Below are 18171 nucleotides of genomic sequence, written 5' to 3'. Positions count from 1 at the left end.
ACTGGGACTCATTAAAAAAAAATTCTCAAAGGGTGAAAGGTGTCATAAACAGTTTAAAAAACAATTTTAATACAAATCTATATTAATATATTTAGTGACTGTTTAGAGAAAAAATTTCAAACAACCCAACGGTTATTGTAATGTCACTGGACTTAGCAATAAACCTCCAGAAGCTTTTCAGAAGATGAAGCCAACCAGACAATCATATACCTCCTGATGTTATGGAAATGCTGACTACAGTGGGTATAAACAGCCATAGAGGCAGAGTTACTCTGAGGAGAATCCTTCTACAAAAGAATTGAGATATCCCTATAGTGCAAGATGCATTAATGGCTCTACGTAACATCCAAGATGGGCCACAGGCAATTGGCTATCTGCAATGCAACCCTTTGTCTCAATGGTAACTGTTTTCCTCCCCATCTCCCTTTGGACACATGATGTCCACAGTGCTTAACCCTTTTAGCCTTTTAACCATACAATTATGATAAATTTGTCAGTTAAGGAGTCGATGTAATTTTTTACAACATCGACTGATAATGTAAAAACCTCTAGCTCTGGGCTACAAAGGACTGGCCACAAAAAAGTCAACAACCTGCACTTTGTACTTTATGCAAATAATCATTAGAACTTGGGTTTAAAGGGATCAAAGGATATTGGGGGGAGAAACAGGAATAAGGCTGTTGAGTTGGGATGATCAGCCATGATCACAATGAATGGAGGAGCAGGCTTGAATGGCTAAATGGCCTACTCTCTCATGTTTTCAAGTTTAAAACTGAAGGAGAAGTTATATTTCAGCAATATTCTTCAATTGACCTTCAAAGGAATTTTAAAAATAAACTGTTAATGACTCCTGAACTGCTACCTAGCAAATCAACTACCCCACAAAAGAATTCCCAACTGTTTATGCCAGCTTTGGGCTTTTGGACTCCATCTTAAAAGCAAGGACATTGATAACCTGGCATTCCTCAGGTGATTTGTACTTAAATTGTTACTAATTGAATAACCTCTTTATCCTTTTCAATTTGACCGCCCCTTGCGTGATTCTAAGTGCGGCTGTGTTATAAAACAAAAACAATTTCTGAGTTCTATCAAAGACGTTATGTGTTTGGGCTCATTTTCAGATGCAGGAAGATCACCAAGTCCAGCATCGGCAGTTCTTACTATCTCTTTTCATCTGGGGGTTGTACAAGATTTTTTTTAGACCTCAGCTAGAGTTGTGGATGCTGCATTATAGGAAAGATGCGAATACATTGTAGACAGCACAGAAACAATTTAATAGAATGGCTCCAGAAATGAGGAACTTCAGCCAGATGGATAGATTGAAGAAGTTGGGATTGCTCTCCCTTGAAAGGCAGCTGAGAGAAGATTTGATAGAGGTTTTCAAAATCATGAGCAGGCTGGACAGAGTAAATTAGGTGAAGGTGTTTCTGCTTATAAAAGAAACGAGAATAGAACAAGCACAGATTTAAAGTGATGTGCAAACAAATCAAGGGTGATGTCAGAAAAAGACTTCTCACAGCAAGTAGTTAGGACGTAGAATGCACTTCCCTGGGAATGTGATGGGAGCAGGATCAATGCAGGCATTCAAAAGTGCTTTTTCAGATAGTATAGTGTGCAGGGACATGGAGAAAAGGCAGGAGATTAGCACTAAATAATAGTCAGACTAGATAATAGAACTGCTGCAGGCCCCTTCTGCGTGATTCCACTAACTTTTACAAAATAAAGATCTAGATTTCTAGAAGCTAAAGGTGGCATGATGGGGAGAGCGCGCGAGTGTGACCCTGAGATCGATCCCATGATCATGTTGAACAGTGGAGCAGGATCATTGGGCTGAATGGTCTATTGATGTTCCTACTTTCTATCACAGTGACATTGAAGCAGTACCATCTGTGGGGTTATTCAAATATAATCTAATTTTCAAAGGCACACGCCAGTATGTGACACATAAAAATGAATTTAAATGCAACCGAGATCATTTATTAGAAGTTAGCTGAAACAAACAATGATATGAAAACGATGTGACCACAGTAGAGCAAATAATCCTGAAAATTATAGATGCATCACAAAGAACTGACAAGAGTACAAGACTAGCAAAACCATAAAAATGCAGGAATAATTCTGCAGTTTTTAATACTACCATGTAACAATTTCAAATGTGTTAAATATAATATAAGTGGGTGTGTCTTTACGGAGTGAAACTGTATTACAACAAATGGAAGTACTCCTCCACAACAACTGCATTATTCACCAAATAAGAATTTCACTTAAGGAGAGTACTGTGGAAGGAAAGCCCAGTCATAATAAGTGAACTGTAACAATAAAGTCCTGTTAAAAAAAATTAAATTAGTTCAGATGTGCTTCTTTAATCAGCATTATTCGCCAATGAAAAGAAATTAGAAATACTGTAGTTAGTACACTCGTCCTGCACTGCAAGATTGGAACTGTATTCTAACATTTTAATCAACTGAAAACTCAACAGTAGTACTTTTAAAGTTTCAGCTTCCTCTGAGCCTTTACATTGTTTAAGCAAGTTAGTTGGAAATTTCACCATTGAATTAAATTTAATCCGATAAATGCATGCTTTATTCCTGCCGTGTTCCTCAAAAGTCAGTTGAATAGAAAGGCATTTAATATTTACAAGGGGCATACAGGCAAAACACTGCAGATGCCAGAAACCTGAAATAATAACAGTAGGTCACTGACCCGAAACACTGACTGTGTTTCTCATTCTGCTGCCTGACCAGCTGAAAGTTTCCTGCATGTGTGTGTTACTTGTGGGTGAATGATACTTCAGTGTGACATCGTCTGCAAAGCACTTAATGTGAGCAGAACCAACAAGAGGTGGTATATCAAATACCTTTAACAATCAATGGCTATTGTTTGGCTGGGGCATTGGAAGCCAAAATCTTAACGGGTTTTTGCGTACAGACACCCGACATATCTACTACGTGTTTCCAGCATTTATTTCAAGTTTCCAGCATTTTCTGCTTAGCTTTTTCTTTTGGGTCTGCAGCCCTGTTGGAACCTGCACTGAAGTATTGGTGCATAGATACTTAAACTTGAAACAAATATCTGAAAAATAAATTTCCACCTTAACATTCGCAAAAACACTAAAATAAAAGCAAAGTACTGCAGATGTTGGACAGCTGAAATCAGTTCAGAAAGTGCTGGAGAAATGCAGGTCTGGCAGCATCTGTAGAGACAGAAAGTTTTGAGTTCAATGAAGGGTTACGCTGGATTTGAAAACATTAATTCTGTTTCTCCGTTGATGCTGCCAGACCTGCCGAGTTTCACCAGCATGGTTTTCATTATAGCTAAAATGTTGCTTGCTTGTTGAATTTAGATTATCTTTCATGACCAGAGGAAGGGAGGCAATTGAATCTTTCTAGAATGCTAGTCCTTTCTAGACATCATTCCAAATTTAACAGGTACAAAGCCTATTGTTGCACTATATAGGATACTTGCTGTGATGATGCTTGGTAGCAAAAACTGCTCTGATTATTTTGATTCACTACCAATTCAATGACCATCTGAAACTTTCAAGGCTACAATTCCCAAATTCAAAATAACTGGTGGATATACAGTTTTTTTATACAAAATATTTCACCTGTTGGGAGCTACATTTCTTCAACATGTCTTAAAGTGTTTTTTTAAACTAATGCCTTCTGTTTCCAGAGGCACATGATCCTTGCTGGGTGAGTTCTTTCACGTACACCTTGTCCTCCTGCATTTAACCCAATCAATGTTTTAAGCCTCAACAGTTTGGCACACTCAAACTGTAAGGGGCAGGGGTGAGGACAAATTCCATTCTAACAATCTTGCCAATGCAAATATCCTGCATGGCCTGGCCTATTTAGGTAGTGATCGGAAGCAGCAGTCCCGCTAGATTGGACCTTCCATCACTCCAAACATCCCATCTGGAATCAGAAAAACCAGGACCAAAGCAGTTCAAAGGAATTGGTTACTTACCACAGGACAGTAATCCAGGAAGACCAGAAAATAGGCTTGGGCACTGGGGAGAGAATGAAGTTTACTCTTGAACTTATCTTTGTTTTAAATTACAACACAGAGACTGCAAAAATATAGTCAGCATCAAAAATGCAGAACTACACATTTGTGTAGAAAGAAGAGGGAACTGTTTACATTTTGACTGTATATTCTACACGTAGCAGAGCACAATTAAATCCTTTAGGAAGAAACCAAAAGTTGATCTTTGCAGCTAAATCCTGGTTAAGTGACTACCGAATTAAACCAAGTGCTAATTATGAAATTTTCCTAACCTTCAATGCTTCCTTATCCAGATGCTCTTCAATCACTCAGCAACGAGCCCAACAGGGCCTGATTTTCCCAACTCCACAGTGAATACTTCAGAGCAAAGTGGTAATCATCAATTGTGTCACTTCAATGGGGCTGAATCCTTTGATGCACACATACCCAAAGTTTAATTTTCCCAAAGAACCATTTCAAGAGTTTTGTTCTTTTGTGTCAGGATTTTTCTAAGCTCTCTAACTGCTGGATTAAAACAGAACTGAAATGGTTCATGTTAAGAAAAACTCACCCTTTGAAGAAATATCCATTAGAAAGTCAAACTTGCCTTCTGATATTCTCTAAGACCCAACTGTAAAGCTGCATTGTGAATACAACAGAAAGTACAATTGACACTCATAGTACAAAAGGTGTTTTGTTTTTGTAAAGTTAAGTTCCCAAAGTTAAAAATGGTGTCTCCTTTTTTTCTTGTCTCTCAACAAAGGTCAACATATGGCTAAGATTTCAGAGATGTCGACTTTTTTTTGTATCCCATGCCCAGTTCTTAGCCACTTTCATTAAACTTCTCCATTAAAAAAAAGCTCATCGATCACCATAATAAAAAATATCGAAATTTACAATCCTGAAATCCCAGATGTATCAGGGCCCATGACTCAAAAATAAACAAAGTACAACAAACCAACAGTGTTTACGTCATATCTTCCTTCATTTGCAGTGAAAAAATTTGGATTCCGGCTCCAATTAAAACATGTCAGCACACATTACAGATGCGCGGGAGCTGACGGCACAGCAGTGTTGCTTTGCCAGAGATACTGTCTTTCAGCTGAAATGTCAAAGAGAGCTACTGTCTTCTTGCTCCAGTTTGTTAGGCTGGATGTGAAAGAAAATCTCACTGCTCTGCCTTTCTCTTGCCCAGGTCAACATCCCTCTCTCACCCAATAGCATCAAACAAACCATTCTTCTTGTTTTCCCTTGGGGGAATCTGCTATGCATAAGGCTGCTGTGTTCTCCTAGGTGAGGGACAGCTGCAAGTTATGGTAATTCATTGTATGCAAAGCACCTTGAGATATTTGATACAAGGATCAAGATAAACGGAAGGGTCTTTTTATAAATCAGATTTATTGCTCATATTAGCCCCCGTGTCTATAATTTTTGTCTTGAAGACAAAAAGACCAGCTGCGTACCAAGCACAAACTTGATGGCATTTGGTGAATTTATGGCGTATTTCACTATTGTTTAGGTTAGGTATAGCTGCCAATTCTGGACACCAGATTTTTGTAGTTGACTGAGGTTAAGTTGTGATTTTAATGTCTGTCTTGCTGATTTCATGGCTGGATTTAAGATCATTTCAATGTTCTTAACTTGGATAGGGATGGGGGCAAAGAAGAGGAAACAATTCAGTCTGACATAGCTGTAACTATCGATTCCAAAAAATCTGACCGATGGAAATTCGCTTCTCCTAACTGGGTAAGATTGGCATCGCAAGCTGGTCAAATGCCAGTGCTGTTTCCACAGGGCATCTGTTCATCCTTCGGGAACCAGGGAGACACAAGATGTCCATCAGTCGCTCAATGCTGTGAGGTGGCTTTCCTGTTAACTCAGTCTCTTTTGTACAACCATCACATCCAACATGAGACAAGGCGTTGTGTGAATGGAGGGAGGCATACACTTCCAATGGGTTGCGACGAAAAGCGATCTGGACAGATGTCTGGTTTGATGACTGGCATTTAACGGCCAACCTGGTCTCACTCTGCAGCTTACAACACTTTGAACAAGAAATGGGCACTGCGATTCCAGACCTCTCTCGAGTGGTCCTCAGGTCATTACTGTAAGTGAGTGAAGTCAGGACAGTCCCCCAAAGACACAGTGCAGTTACCCCAATGCCAGAGTTTGCCCTGCTACCATCAGCTTCTAAGATACAGCAGGGAAGACTGGAAGGAGAGCCTCCAGACTGGGCCAAACTACTGGCTGCTGCTTCAAATGGTGTTGACAGAAAGGTCTTGGCCTCCTTGGTGCATTCCACTGGGTCCAGGATAACCCCCTGGCTCAAAACAGGCTCTTGGTTCCGGACGATCACACACATCTGGCCCTTTGAAAACACTGCCTGGCGCAGGACTGCAGTTCCAGCAATAATTCCTGCGACGCTGGTAAGATACACAAGTCCCATCATGCAGGCAACCTACAATGAAACAAAAGAAGCCAGAAACTTAACAGTCAAACCTAGTTCACTTGTCAATCCTTCCTGGAATCTGCACAAAATCTATCCAATTTATTAGATTCACTGTTGAAACAGATTGTGATCATCACTGAATGATTAACTGGACTGGCTAACGGAGTACTGTGATGCACTCAGAACACCAACAGAGCACATCGACATGTCAAAGCTGACTTTTGAAGCTTTACTTAACTGTCAATGTTAAGCACAGCAGCGGAAAAGCAAATGTTAGTCATGAACCAGTGACAAGCTTCCAGATTAATTGTCCAAAACTCTCCTACCACACCAGAAATGCTACTGTGTTGTTAGCAACAGATAGCCAATGTCTATCCATAACTGATGATCCAGAAAATTACAGGCCAGTGTAATTTTCCAACACCAATGGTGGGAAATTAGAAGATTCTGAGGGAGAGGATTTACTCACATTTGGGAAAAAAATTGACTTATTAGCGTGGTCAGCATGGCTTTGTCTGGGCGTGGTCCTATGTCACAAATTTGATTAAGCTCTTTTGAGAATGTGACAAAGATAACTGATGAAGGTAAGGCAGTCGATGCTGTCCACATGGACTTTACTAAAGCATCTGACGAGGATCCAGAAGATTAAGTCACGTGATCTGTGGCGAGTTGGTTATTTGGATATAAAATTGGCTTGATTTTTTAAGACAGAGGGTAGTCGCGAAGGGTGTTTTGCTGACTGGAGGTCTGTGACCAGTGGTGTTCCACAAGGATCAGTGCTGGGACCTTTGATCTTTGTAATATATATCAATGGTTTGGATGGAAATGCTGGTGGTCTGATTAGTAAGTTTTCAGATAACATGAAAATTGGTGGAGTTGTGGATAGTTACAAAGGTTGTCAAAGGATGCAACAGGAAAAAGATCAGTCAAAAAGTTGGGTGAAGAAACAGCAGATGGAGATATTTCAGACAAGTGTGAGATGATGCATTCTTGGGAGTCAAATGCAAGAGGAAAGTATACAGTAAATGGCTTGACCCTTTGAAGCACTGATTTACCGAGGGATCCTGGGGCGCAAGTCCACAGCTCTCAAAAAGTGGCAACATAAGTGGATAAGGTGGTATAGAAGGCATGTCAGGGCACTGAGTACAGACACATACAGTGCAAAAAAGGCCCATCGGCCCATTGAGGCTGCACCAACAATAACTACCACCAAAGGTGCGCTAATCCCAATTTCCTGCACTTGTCCCATATCCTTGAATGTTATGATATTTCAAGTGCTCATCCAAATACTTTTTTAAAGATTGTAAGAAAACAATCCAAGCCTATCTAGTCTCTCTTTATAGCTCAATTTCTTCATCCTAGGCAATATCCTACCTCCTCTGTACCCCTGTAGTGCTATCACATCCTTCCTCTAGTAAAGTTACCAGTAATGCACACAATACTCCAGCTGTGGCCTAACAAACACTCCGTACAACTCCAACATTATCTCTTTGCTCTTATACTCTATCCCACGACTGATGCAACTGTCCCATAGGCCTTCTTAACTATCCTATTTACATGGTCTGCCGACTTCAAGGATCTGTGAATAATTATCCCAAGATCCTTCTATTCTTGTGTCCTGCCATCCATTATATAAAAAGGAATAAAGGTCCCAGTATATAAAATTGGCGACATCAACTGAGCTTCCATCATCTACACATTCGATCACGTTTTCAAAAATTCTAATATATTTGTTAGGTATGACATCCCTCTGACAAAGCTATGCTGACTATCATTAATTAACCCATGCTTTTCAAAGTAGATATTCATTCTAAAAACCGAAAGAACTACGGATGCTGTAAATCAGGAACAAAAACAAAGTTGCTGGAAAAGCTCAGCAGGTCTGGCAGCATCTGTGAAGGAAAAAACAGAGTTTTGAGGAAGGGTCACCGGACCCGAAACGTTAACACTGTTTTTTCCTTCACAGATGCTGCCAGACCTGCTGAGCTTTTCCAGCAACTTTGTAGATATTCATTCTCTCCTGCAGAATTTTCTCGAACAACTTCCCTACCACTGACATGAGACTCACCGGTCTGTAATTTCCTGGTCTATCTCTACCACATTAGTCATAGAAACGAGGAATTAAGAGGGCTAAAAGGGATCATGAAATATCGTTAGCAAACAGGGTTAAGGAAAATCCCAAAGCCTTTTATTCGCACATAAGGAGCAAGAGGGTAACTAGAGAAAGAGTTGACCCACTCAAGGACAAAGGAGAGAAGTTATGCGAGGAATCAGAGAAAATGAGTGAGATTCTTAATGAGTAATTTGCATCAGTATTCACCGAGGAGAGGGACATAATGGAGGTTAAGGTTAGGGAGAGATGTTTGATTACTCTAGGTCAAGTCGGCATAATGGGGGGTGGGGGGGTGGAGGGGGAGTGTTGGATATTCTAAAAGGCATTAGGGTGGACAAGTCCCCAGGTCCGGATGGGATCTATCCCAGGTTACTGAGGGAAGTGAGAGAGGAAATAGCTGGGGCCTTAACAGATATCTTTGCAGCATCCTTGAGTACGGGTGAGGTCCCGTAGGACTGGAGAATTGCTAATGTTCTCCCCTTGTTTAAGAAGGGTAGCAAGGATAATCCAGGTAATTATAGACCGGTGAGCCTGACGACAGTGGTAGGGAAGCTGCTGGAGAAGATACTGAGGGATAGGATCTATTTACGTTTGGAAGAAAATGGCTTATTAGTGATAGGCAGCATGGTTTTGTGCAGGAAAGGTCATGTCTTACCAACTTGATAGAATTCTTTGAGGAAGTGACAAAGTTGATAGATGAGGGAAGGGCTGTGGATGTCATATACATGGACTTCAGTAAGGCGTTTGATAAGGTTCCCCATGGTAGGCTGATGGAGAAAGTGAAGTCACATGGGGACCAGGGTGTACATGCTAAATGGATAGAGAACTGGCTGGGCAACAGGAGACAGAGTTGTAGTGGAAGGGAGTTTGTCAAGATGGAGAACTGTGACCAGTGGTGTTCCACAGGGATCCGTGTTGGGACCGCTGTTGTTTGTGATATACATAAATGATCTGGAGGAAGGTATAGATGGTCTGATTAGCAAGTTTGCAGATGACACTAAGATTGGTGGAGTAGCAGATAGTGAAGGGGACTGTTGGAGAATGCAGCAGAATATAGATAGATTGGAGAGTTGGGCGGAGAAATGGCAGATGGAGTTCAATCCAGGCAAATGCAAGGTGATGCATTTTGAAAGATCCAATTCAAGAGCGAACTATACGGTAAATGGAAAAGCCCTGGGGAAAACTGATGCACAGAGAGATTTGGGTGTTCAGGTCCATTGTACCTTGAAGGTGGCAACGCAGGTCGATAGAGTGGTCAAGAAGGCGTATGGCATGCTTTCATTCATCGGACGGGGTATTGAGTACAAGAGTTGGCAGGTCATGTTACAGCGTATAGGACTTTGGTTTGACAACATTTGGAATAGTGCGTACAGTTCTGGTCGCCACATTACCAAAAGGATGTGGATGCTTTGGAGAGGGTGCAGAGGAGGTTCACCAGGATGTTGCCTGTTATGGCAGGCGCTAGCTATGAAGAGAGATTGAGTAGATTAGGATTATTTACATAGAAAGACGGAGGTTGAGGGGGAACCTGATTGAGGTCTACAAAATCATGAGGGGTATAGACAGGGTGGATAGCAAAAAGCTTTTTCCCCAGAGTGAGGGACTCAATTACTAGGGGTCACGATTTCAAGGAGAGAGGGGAAATGTTTAAGGGAGATATGCGTGGAAAGTTCTTTACGCAGAGGGTGGTGGGTACCTGGAACGCGTTGCCAGCGGAGGTGGTAGAGGTGGGCACGATAGCGTCATTTAGAACATTGAATATAGAACAGTACAGCACAGTACAGTCCCTTCGGCCCACGATGTTGTGCCAAACCTTTACCCTAAACCTAAGGTCTATCTAACCTCCACCCCTACCTTATACTATCATCCATATGTCTATCTAATAGCTGCTTAAATGCCCCCGAGGCCAAATCCACTACCCTCTCCGGCAGCACATTCCACGCCCCAACCACTCTCTGAGTAAAGAACCTACATCTGACGTCTCCCCTGTATCTACCTCCACTCACTTTAAAACTATGCCCCCTTGTAATAGCTACCTCCACCCTAGGAAAAAGTCTCTGGCTGTCCACTCTATCTATACCTCTGATCATTTTGTACACCTCTATCAAGTCACCTCTCATCCTTCGTCGTTCTAAATAGAAAAGCCCTAGCTCTCTCAACCTTTCCTCGCAAGACCTTCCCTTCATTCCAGGTAAATCTCCTCTGCACCTTTTCCAACGCCTCCACATCTTTCCTGTATTGAGGCGACCAGAACTGGACACAATACTCCAGATGTGGTTGAACCAGGCTTTTGTATAGTTGGAGCATAACTTCACGGCTCTTGAACTCAATCCCTCTATTAATGAAAGCTAACACACCATACGCCTTCTTAACAACTCTATCCACCTGGCTGGCAGCTTTCAGGGAACTGTGAACATGGACCCCAAGATCCCTCTGCTCCTCCACACTGCCAAGAATCTTTCCATTAACCCTGTATTCTGCGTTCAAGTTTGTCCTTCCAAAATGAATCACCTCGCACTTTTCAGGGTTAAACTCCATCTGCCACTTCTCAGCCCAACTCTGCATCCTACCAATGTCCCTTTGTAACCTAGAACAGCCCTCCGCACTGTCCACAACGCGACCCATCTTCCTATCGTCCGCGAACTTGCTAATCCACCCTTCCACTCCTTCATCCAAATCATTTACAAAAATCACAAATAGAAGAGGACCCAGGACAGATCCTTGTGGTACACCACTCGTAACTGAGCACCATGTTAATATTTTCCGTCCACTACCGCCCTTTGTCTTCTAAGGGTCAGCCAATTCTGAATCCAATCTGCCACATGTCCCCCTATCCCATGCCTCCTTACCTTCTGCATGAGCCTACCATGGGGAACCTTATCAAACGCCTTACTTAAATCCATGTATACCACATCCACTGTTCTACCTTCATCCACGTGTTTGGTCACCTCTTCAAAGAAGTCAATAGGGTTTGTGAGGCATGACCTACCCCTCACAAATCCATGCTGACTATCACGAATCAAACTGTGCCTTTCCAAGCGATCATAAATCCCACCTCTCTGAGCCCTTTCCAATAATTTGCCCACCACTGACGTAAGACTAACTGGCCTGTAATTTCCAGGGTTATCCCTATTCCCTTGTTTGAACAAGGGAATGATGTTTGCCTCTCTCCAATCTTCCGGCACTATACCCATGGACAGTGAGGACGAAAAGATCATCGCCAAAGGCCCTGCGATCTCTTCCCTCACTTCCCATAGAATCCTTGGATAAATCCCATCAGGCCCGGGGGACTTATCTATCTTCAACTTCCTCAAAATTCCTAGCACATCTTCCTTACTAACATCGACCTCCTCTAGCCAACCAGCCTGTTTCACACTGTCCTCCTCTACAACTAGGTCCCTCTCGGTTGTGAATACTGAAGAAAAGCATTCATTAAGGACCTCTCCTATCTCTTTAGGCTCCGTGCACAAATTCCCTTTACAATCCTTGATCGGCCCTACCCTTTCTCTGGTCATTCTCTTATTCCTCACGTACGTGTAAAAAGGCTTGGAGTTTTCCTTGATCCTTTCTGCCAAGGTTTTCTCATGTTCCCTTATAGCTCTTCTAAGCTCTTTCTTCAGCCCCTTCCTGGATAACTTGTATCTCTCTAGAGCCTTTTCCGTTCCTTGTTTCTTAAACCTTACATAAGTATCCTTCTTCCTCTTAACCAGTCGTTCAACCTCTCTTGAGAACCAAGGCTCCCTCACTCAACCCCATCTTCCCTGTCTGCTAGGGACAAACATGTATCTCGACAGATACATGAACTGGCAGGGAGCAGAGGGATACAGATCCTTGGAAAATAGGTGACAGGTTTAGATAGAGGATCTGGATCAGTGCAGGCTTGGAGGGCCGAAGGGCCTGTTCCTGTGCTGTAATTTTCTCTGTTCTTTGTTCATTATCCAGTCCTCTGGAACTCCCCCCATCGCCAGAGAGGAATTAAAAATTTGTGCCAGGGCCCCTGCAATTTCTTGTGTCACCTCCCACAGCAGCCTGGGATGAAATTTATCCAAGCCAGAGGGTTTGACCATTTTCAAGCCCGCCAGAGCCTCCAACTGCATAAAAGTTGGCGAATCATGTTGCAGCTGTATAAAATTTTGGTTAGGTCACATTTGGAGTAGTTTGTGCAGTTCTCGTTGCCACTCTATAGGAAGGATGTAGAGGCTTTGGAAGGGGTGAAAAACAGGTTTACCAGAATGTTGCCTGGATTGGAGTGCATTAGTCATAAGGAGGTTGGACAAAGTTGGATGGTTTTCATCAGAGCATCGGAGGCTGAGGGATGACATCACAGAAGTAAATAAGATTATGAGAAGCATGGATAAGGTGGATTGGCAGTCTTTTTCCCTCAGGTTGGAAATGTCAAATACCAGGGGATAAAGGTTAAAGGTGAGAGGAAAAAAGTTTAATGGGATTGTGCGAGGCAAGTTTTTTTATGCAGAGGGTAATAGCTGTCTGGAACGTGTTGCCAGGACAGGTGGTAGAAGCAGATACGATAGCAATGTTTAAGAGGCATTTAGACAGAAACACGGACAGGCAGGGAATAGGAGGATACAGGCCATGTGCAGGCTGACAGGATCAGTTTAAAATGACATCACAGTGAGCACAGACACAGTGAGCTGAAGGGCCTGTTCCTGTGCTGTACTGCTCTATGTGCTTTGGCTGTGTATGTGGGCGGGTAAGAAAACTGGTCACAGCTTCTTTCCCAAAAACTTGCATGAGTTTTATGCTAAAAAATGAAGCAAAGCTCCCGAACACCAACGATGCTAATGTAAAGTGTTTGGCAGCTCACCTCCAACTGAACCTCTCCTGCTTTCCACCCTAACACAGACCCTCCCTTCTGTTGTAAAATCAAGAAATGCTGGTAACAATGAGCAGGTTCGGCAGTATCCATGGAGCTAGAAACAGAGTTAATTTTTCACGTCGATAATCTTTCAGCAAAACTGAAGGAATATGGAACTATAAGAAGTGGAGAGGGACAAGAATGACAAAGGTCTGTTTTAGAATGGAGGCCAGAGGAGATTCAATGAAAAAAGATTTCATGATGCAAAAGCCACAGAGTGGTAATGAGTGCGGTGCAGAAACAAAAATCTACACAAACGATCCTAACTTTTTTTCAATTCTGTTGGAAGGTCATCGACCTGAAATGAATTTTTTTCTCTCTTTACAGACCTGCTGCATATTTCTACATTCCCTGTTTTATACAGTATTTTCAGCATCTGTGGTTTTGTCTTTTCTCTCTCTCATTTATGTATATATAAAACAGTAACTCTTCCAAAGTCCAACTTGGTTGTTAGAATCCGTGGATGATATCTGGGAATACCAATTTATCCTAACGAAGTATTTACTGAAGAATGGCACAAGACTTAGCTCTTTGGGCACGTGTGCGGTTTGTGACACTTAAGAGGTGTTTGAATCATTCGCAGTCCTCTGAAACAGCCTAGTAGGTCACCCGAAGTTAATTAAGGTTGATCAACAAATGCTGGCCTTACCCCTCAGTGCTCTTTTTCCATTAATGAGTTTTTAAAAATCAATAGTTAAGATTTTAAACTGAGCCAAGGGAGTTTATGAACCAACAAATACAGGAGATCTGAAATTTTCTCAGAAAGCCAACATGACTTGGAGGTGATGGAAAGCTTTATAATGACTGTAATTAGTTTTCCAAATTAAATAGGAAACTGACAATTTTTTGGCCCCTAAGACTGTTTTGCTAAGTTATTTGGGTAGTGTCTTGGAGATTAATCTTTCTAATGTTTTCAGGAGTTAACTATCACAAAGTTCAAGCAGCACAGATGGAATTCACTGAGGTCTGTGGTGAGCTAGATAACAATTTATATATTCAGCAAAAAGGAAAAGCAAAATGTCAGAGGAGAAGAAAATTGACGGTATGAGGGACTAACCAGCGCTATTATCTGTGCCCCTGCCCCAGACTGAAATCAGCACCAGGAGCCGGAAACGAGCACGAGAGGAAGTGTTTGAGGCAGCACAGGGTTTGGCCATCACCTTTAACAATGGATTAACGTGAAATAAAGGTGGAGCAGTCTGCGCATGTATTGGTACTGACCGCTTCTGGCAAAATGACATCAACAGCTCATATGCAAACACATGCTGAAGCTTAGCATGGCCAGTTGACGTCACTGGCTCTGGCTGCGTGTGTACAGGAGCTCACAGTCATTTCAGTATTTGGAGTAATTACACCGACTTTAGAAGACAATTAAGAGTCGGCCACATTGCCATGGATCTGGAGTCACTTACACATGTCACACAGGTTAAGGTTGGCAGATTTTCCCTCCCAAAGGGCATTAGTGAACTGGATAGGATTTTGCTCATGTTATCACTGTAACGATTATTGACATTTAATTCTACATACTAAAATCATGGAACTCACAGCATTGTGGTTCAATTTACAGCACATGGACTACAGCGGCTCAAGAAGTCAGCTCACCACCACCTTCTCAAAGGGCAGCTAGGGACGGGCAATATATGTTGGCACAGCCAGTGATGCCCACATCCCAGAAAGAATAATTTAAAAATTTAATGGGTTGAATTTACATTTCCCCGTCTGCTGCAGTTGGATTTGAACTTGCTCCTAGGTCATTAACTCCAGCCTGTGGATTTCTGTGTCAGTAACATAACCAACTTGTCAGTCTTGCCCAAAACTATCTTCCAATGTAATGCCATTTTAACATGTGAAAATTAAAGTGATTCCAGGCATGAGCAAGCACAAAGCAGAAATAAAGCAGCCCAAAAGCATTCAGAATATCATTACTGAAAATTTTCAATTCATCAGATATATATATATATATGAACATTTTAAAGTACTTGTAACAATTTTATTAATTTATGTACTCCTGTAGGTTTCTGCCATATTGCCCAATGACAGAAGATAGTGCAGGCCCTTTCCAACAGGCAACCCATAACCTCGTATGGTATCCATCCCCCTACTATGCATGCACATAGACATAGAGAGACACACTCCTCTTCTCAAATGTCCTGCCTCCACAGACTCTTACTCAGCATCATAGTTCCCAAACACCTCCACTCACTCAATCACTCTCTCTCATGGGTCCCTCTTCCCAATCCCCTGCCACTCTCATAACAGCCTGTTCCCAAATGGCAGTCTGTCACCCCAACCATTCCCCACTCATTCACTCAGCAGCCTCTCTCATCAAACTTTCACCACAGTTGGCTCTTTCTCAAAATCCCTCCACTTGTTCATTCAGTGACCTCTACTGCAAATGTCACTCACTTGGCAGGCCCTCCTCCCCACACTCTTATCAGGCCCCTCCTTCTCACACATACACACTTGCCCTTCTTGCCCTTTGGGAGGTAGTTTCCAGTGCCTGTAAAGCACAGTGTGTACAATAGTCTGATAGAAGCCACCATTCAGCTTCCCAGCTCAACCACTTTGCCTTGTGCTTTTTCCTTCACCCACTCAGTGACTTTCGAGCTATGTTTATCAGCCTCTGCCTGCACGATTTTGGCATGCAGGCAACCTGAGCAGACAGTGGATTGCAAAGTTAGGGATTTTGGGCTTGTACTGTTCAGCAACCTTAATGTGGAGGATCCAGGAGGGTGGAGCCACAGCCTCCAGACGAAGCAGTTTCCTCCCCACAATAGCCATTGTTGCCATTGAGAAGGAGAAGCTCACAACACCAAATATAAGCATTCAGACATGGAAGCCAGGGAACTTGGAAAATATATAGTGACATCTTGAAAAGAGTTCTGTATCACAGAGGAGGAGGTGCTAGAGGTCTTAAAACGCATAAAGGTAGATAAATCCCTGGAACATGATCAGATGTACTTTATGGGAAGCTAGTAAAGATATTGCTGGGTCCCTTGCTGAGATATTTGTATAAACGGCAGTCGCAAGTAAGGTGCCAGAAGACAGGAGGTTGGCTACTGTGGTGCCATTATTTAGGAAAAGTTGTAAGGAAAAACTAGGAAACTATAAACAGGTAAGTCTTACATCAGTGGTGGGTAAGTTGTTGGAGGAGATTCTGAGGGACAGGATTTACATGCATTTGGAAAGGCAAGGACTGATTTGGGATAATCAACATGGTTTTGTGCGTGGGAAATTATGTCTCACTGACTGGATCGAGTTTTTTTGAAGAGGTGACAAAGAAGATTGAGGTGACAAGAACAGTAGACATTGTATATATGGACTTCAGCAAAGCGTTTGATAAGGTTCTGCACAGTAGACTGTTGATTCCAGAGTTGAGAGGGTTGGATTATGAGGAGAGACTGAGTAGACTGGGATTATACTCATTGGAATTCAGAAGAATGAGGGGAGATCTTATAGAAACATATAAGATTATGAAGGGAATAGATAAGGTGGAGGCAGGGAGGTTGTTTCCGCTAGCAGGTGAAACTAGGACTAGAGGGCATCGCCTCAAAATAAATGGAAGCAGATGTAGGACTGAGGTCAGGAGGAACTTCTTCACCCAAAGGGTTGTGAATCTGTGGAATTCCCTGCCCAGTGAAGCGGTTGAAGCTACCTCACTGAATGTGTTTAAGGCAAGGCTAGGTAAATTTTTGAACAGTAAAGGAATTAAGGGTTATGGTGAGTGGGCGGTAAGTGGAGCTGAGTCTCAAAGATCAGCCATGATCTTATTAAATGGCTCGAGGGGCCAGATGGCCTACTCCTGCTCCTAGTTCTTATGTTCTTATGTAAATAAAGTTAGATCACATGGGATCCAGGGAGAGCTAGTCAACTGGATACAAAATTGGCTTGAAGGTAGGAGACATAGAAACACAGAAGATGGAGTAAGGGGAGGCCATTTGGCCCTTCAAGCGTGCTCCACCATTCTTCACAATCATGGCTGATCGTTCAACTCAATAGCCGAATCCTGCTTTCTCCCCATAACCTTTGATCCCATTCACCCCAAGTGCTATATCTAGTCATCTCTTGAATACATTCAATGGTTTGGCATCAACTACTTCCTGTGGCAATGAATTCCACAGTCTCACCACTCTTTGGGTGAAGGAATATCTCCTCATCTCCGTCCTAAATCGTCTACCCCGAATCCTCATACTGTGACCCCTGGTTCTGGACACACCCACTATCGGGAACATCCTCCCCGAATCTACCCTGTCCAGTCTTGTTAGAATTTTATAAGTCTCTATGACATGCCCCCTCATTCATCTGAACTCTAGCGAAAATAATCCCAACCTAGTCAATCTCTCCTCATATGTCTGACATTTCCCAGATAACATTCTGGGGACCCGGGTTCAAATCCCACCATGGCAGATGGTGGAATTTGAATTCAATAAAATATCTGAAATTGAAGATCTAACGATGACCGTGAATCCATCTGGATGGGTGGATGAAAAGCAAGAGTTTTGAGGGATATGGGCCAATGCTGGCAAATGGGACTATGTCTGGTTGACGTGGACAAGTTACACCAAAGAATCTGTTTCCATGCTGTGTGACTCTATGATTCTATAATCCACACTTTAGGAACTGTGGCAAAAAGCCATTGTTACAGCTGGACAAGATACCAGCTGAAGTAACTTATGAAGAGGTGTGGAAAGAAACACAGCATCTTTCTTCTACCTAAAATTCAGGGACATTTGAACATGTGTTTGG

The 18171-nt window shown here is 42.4% G+C and overlaps 1 protein-coding gene across 1 annotated transcript in view; it reads right to left on the bottom strand.

The window, feature by feature from the left end:
• Window positions 1–5366: 5366 nt before the first annotated feature.
• cnppd1 (cyclin Pas1/PHO80 domain containing 1) overlaps window positions 5367–18171 on the bottom strand; it is a 37176-nt gene continuing 24371 nt past the window's right edge. Inside the window, exon 8 of the mRNA XM_020520285.2 lies at window positions 5367–6445. Within this exon, the coding sequence (XP_020375874.2) occupies window positions 5726–6445 (720 nt within the window). The 3' untranslated portion in view covers window positions 5367–5725. The remainder of the gene's footprint in view (window positions 6446–18171) is intronic.

Source organism: Rhincodon typus, chromosome 7 (genome assembly GCF_021869965.1).
Source record: "Rhincodon typus isolate 14 chromosome 7, sRhiTyp1.1, whole genome shotgun sequence".
NCBI classification, from domain to species: domain Eukaryota; kingdom Metazoa; phylum Chordata; class Chondrichthyes; order Orectolobiformes; family Rhincodontidae; genus Rhincodon; species Rhincodon typus.
This window is presented reverse-complemented; position numbering and strand designations above follow the sequence as displayed.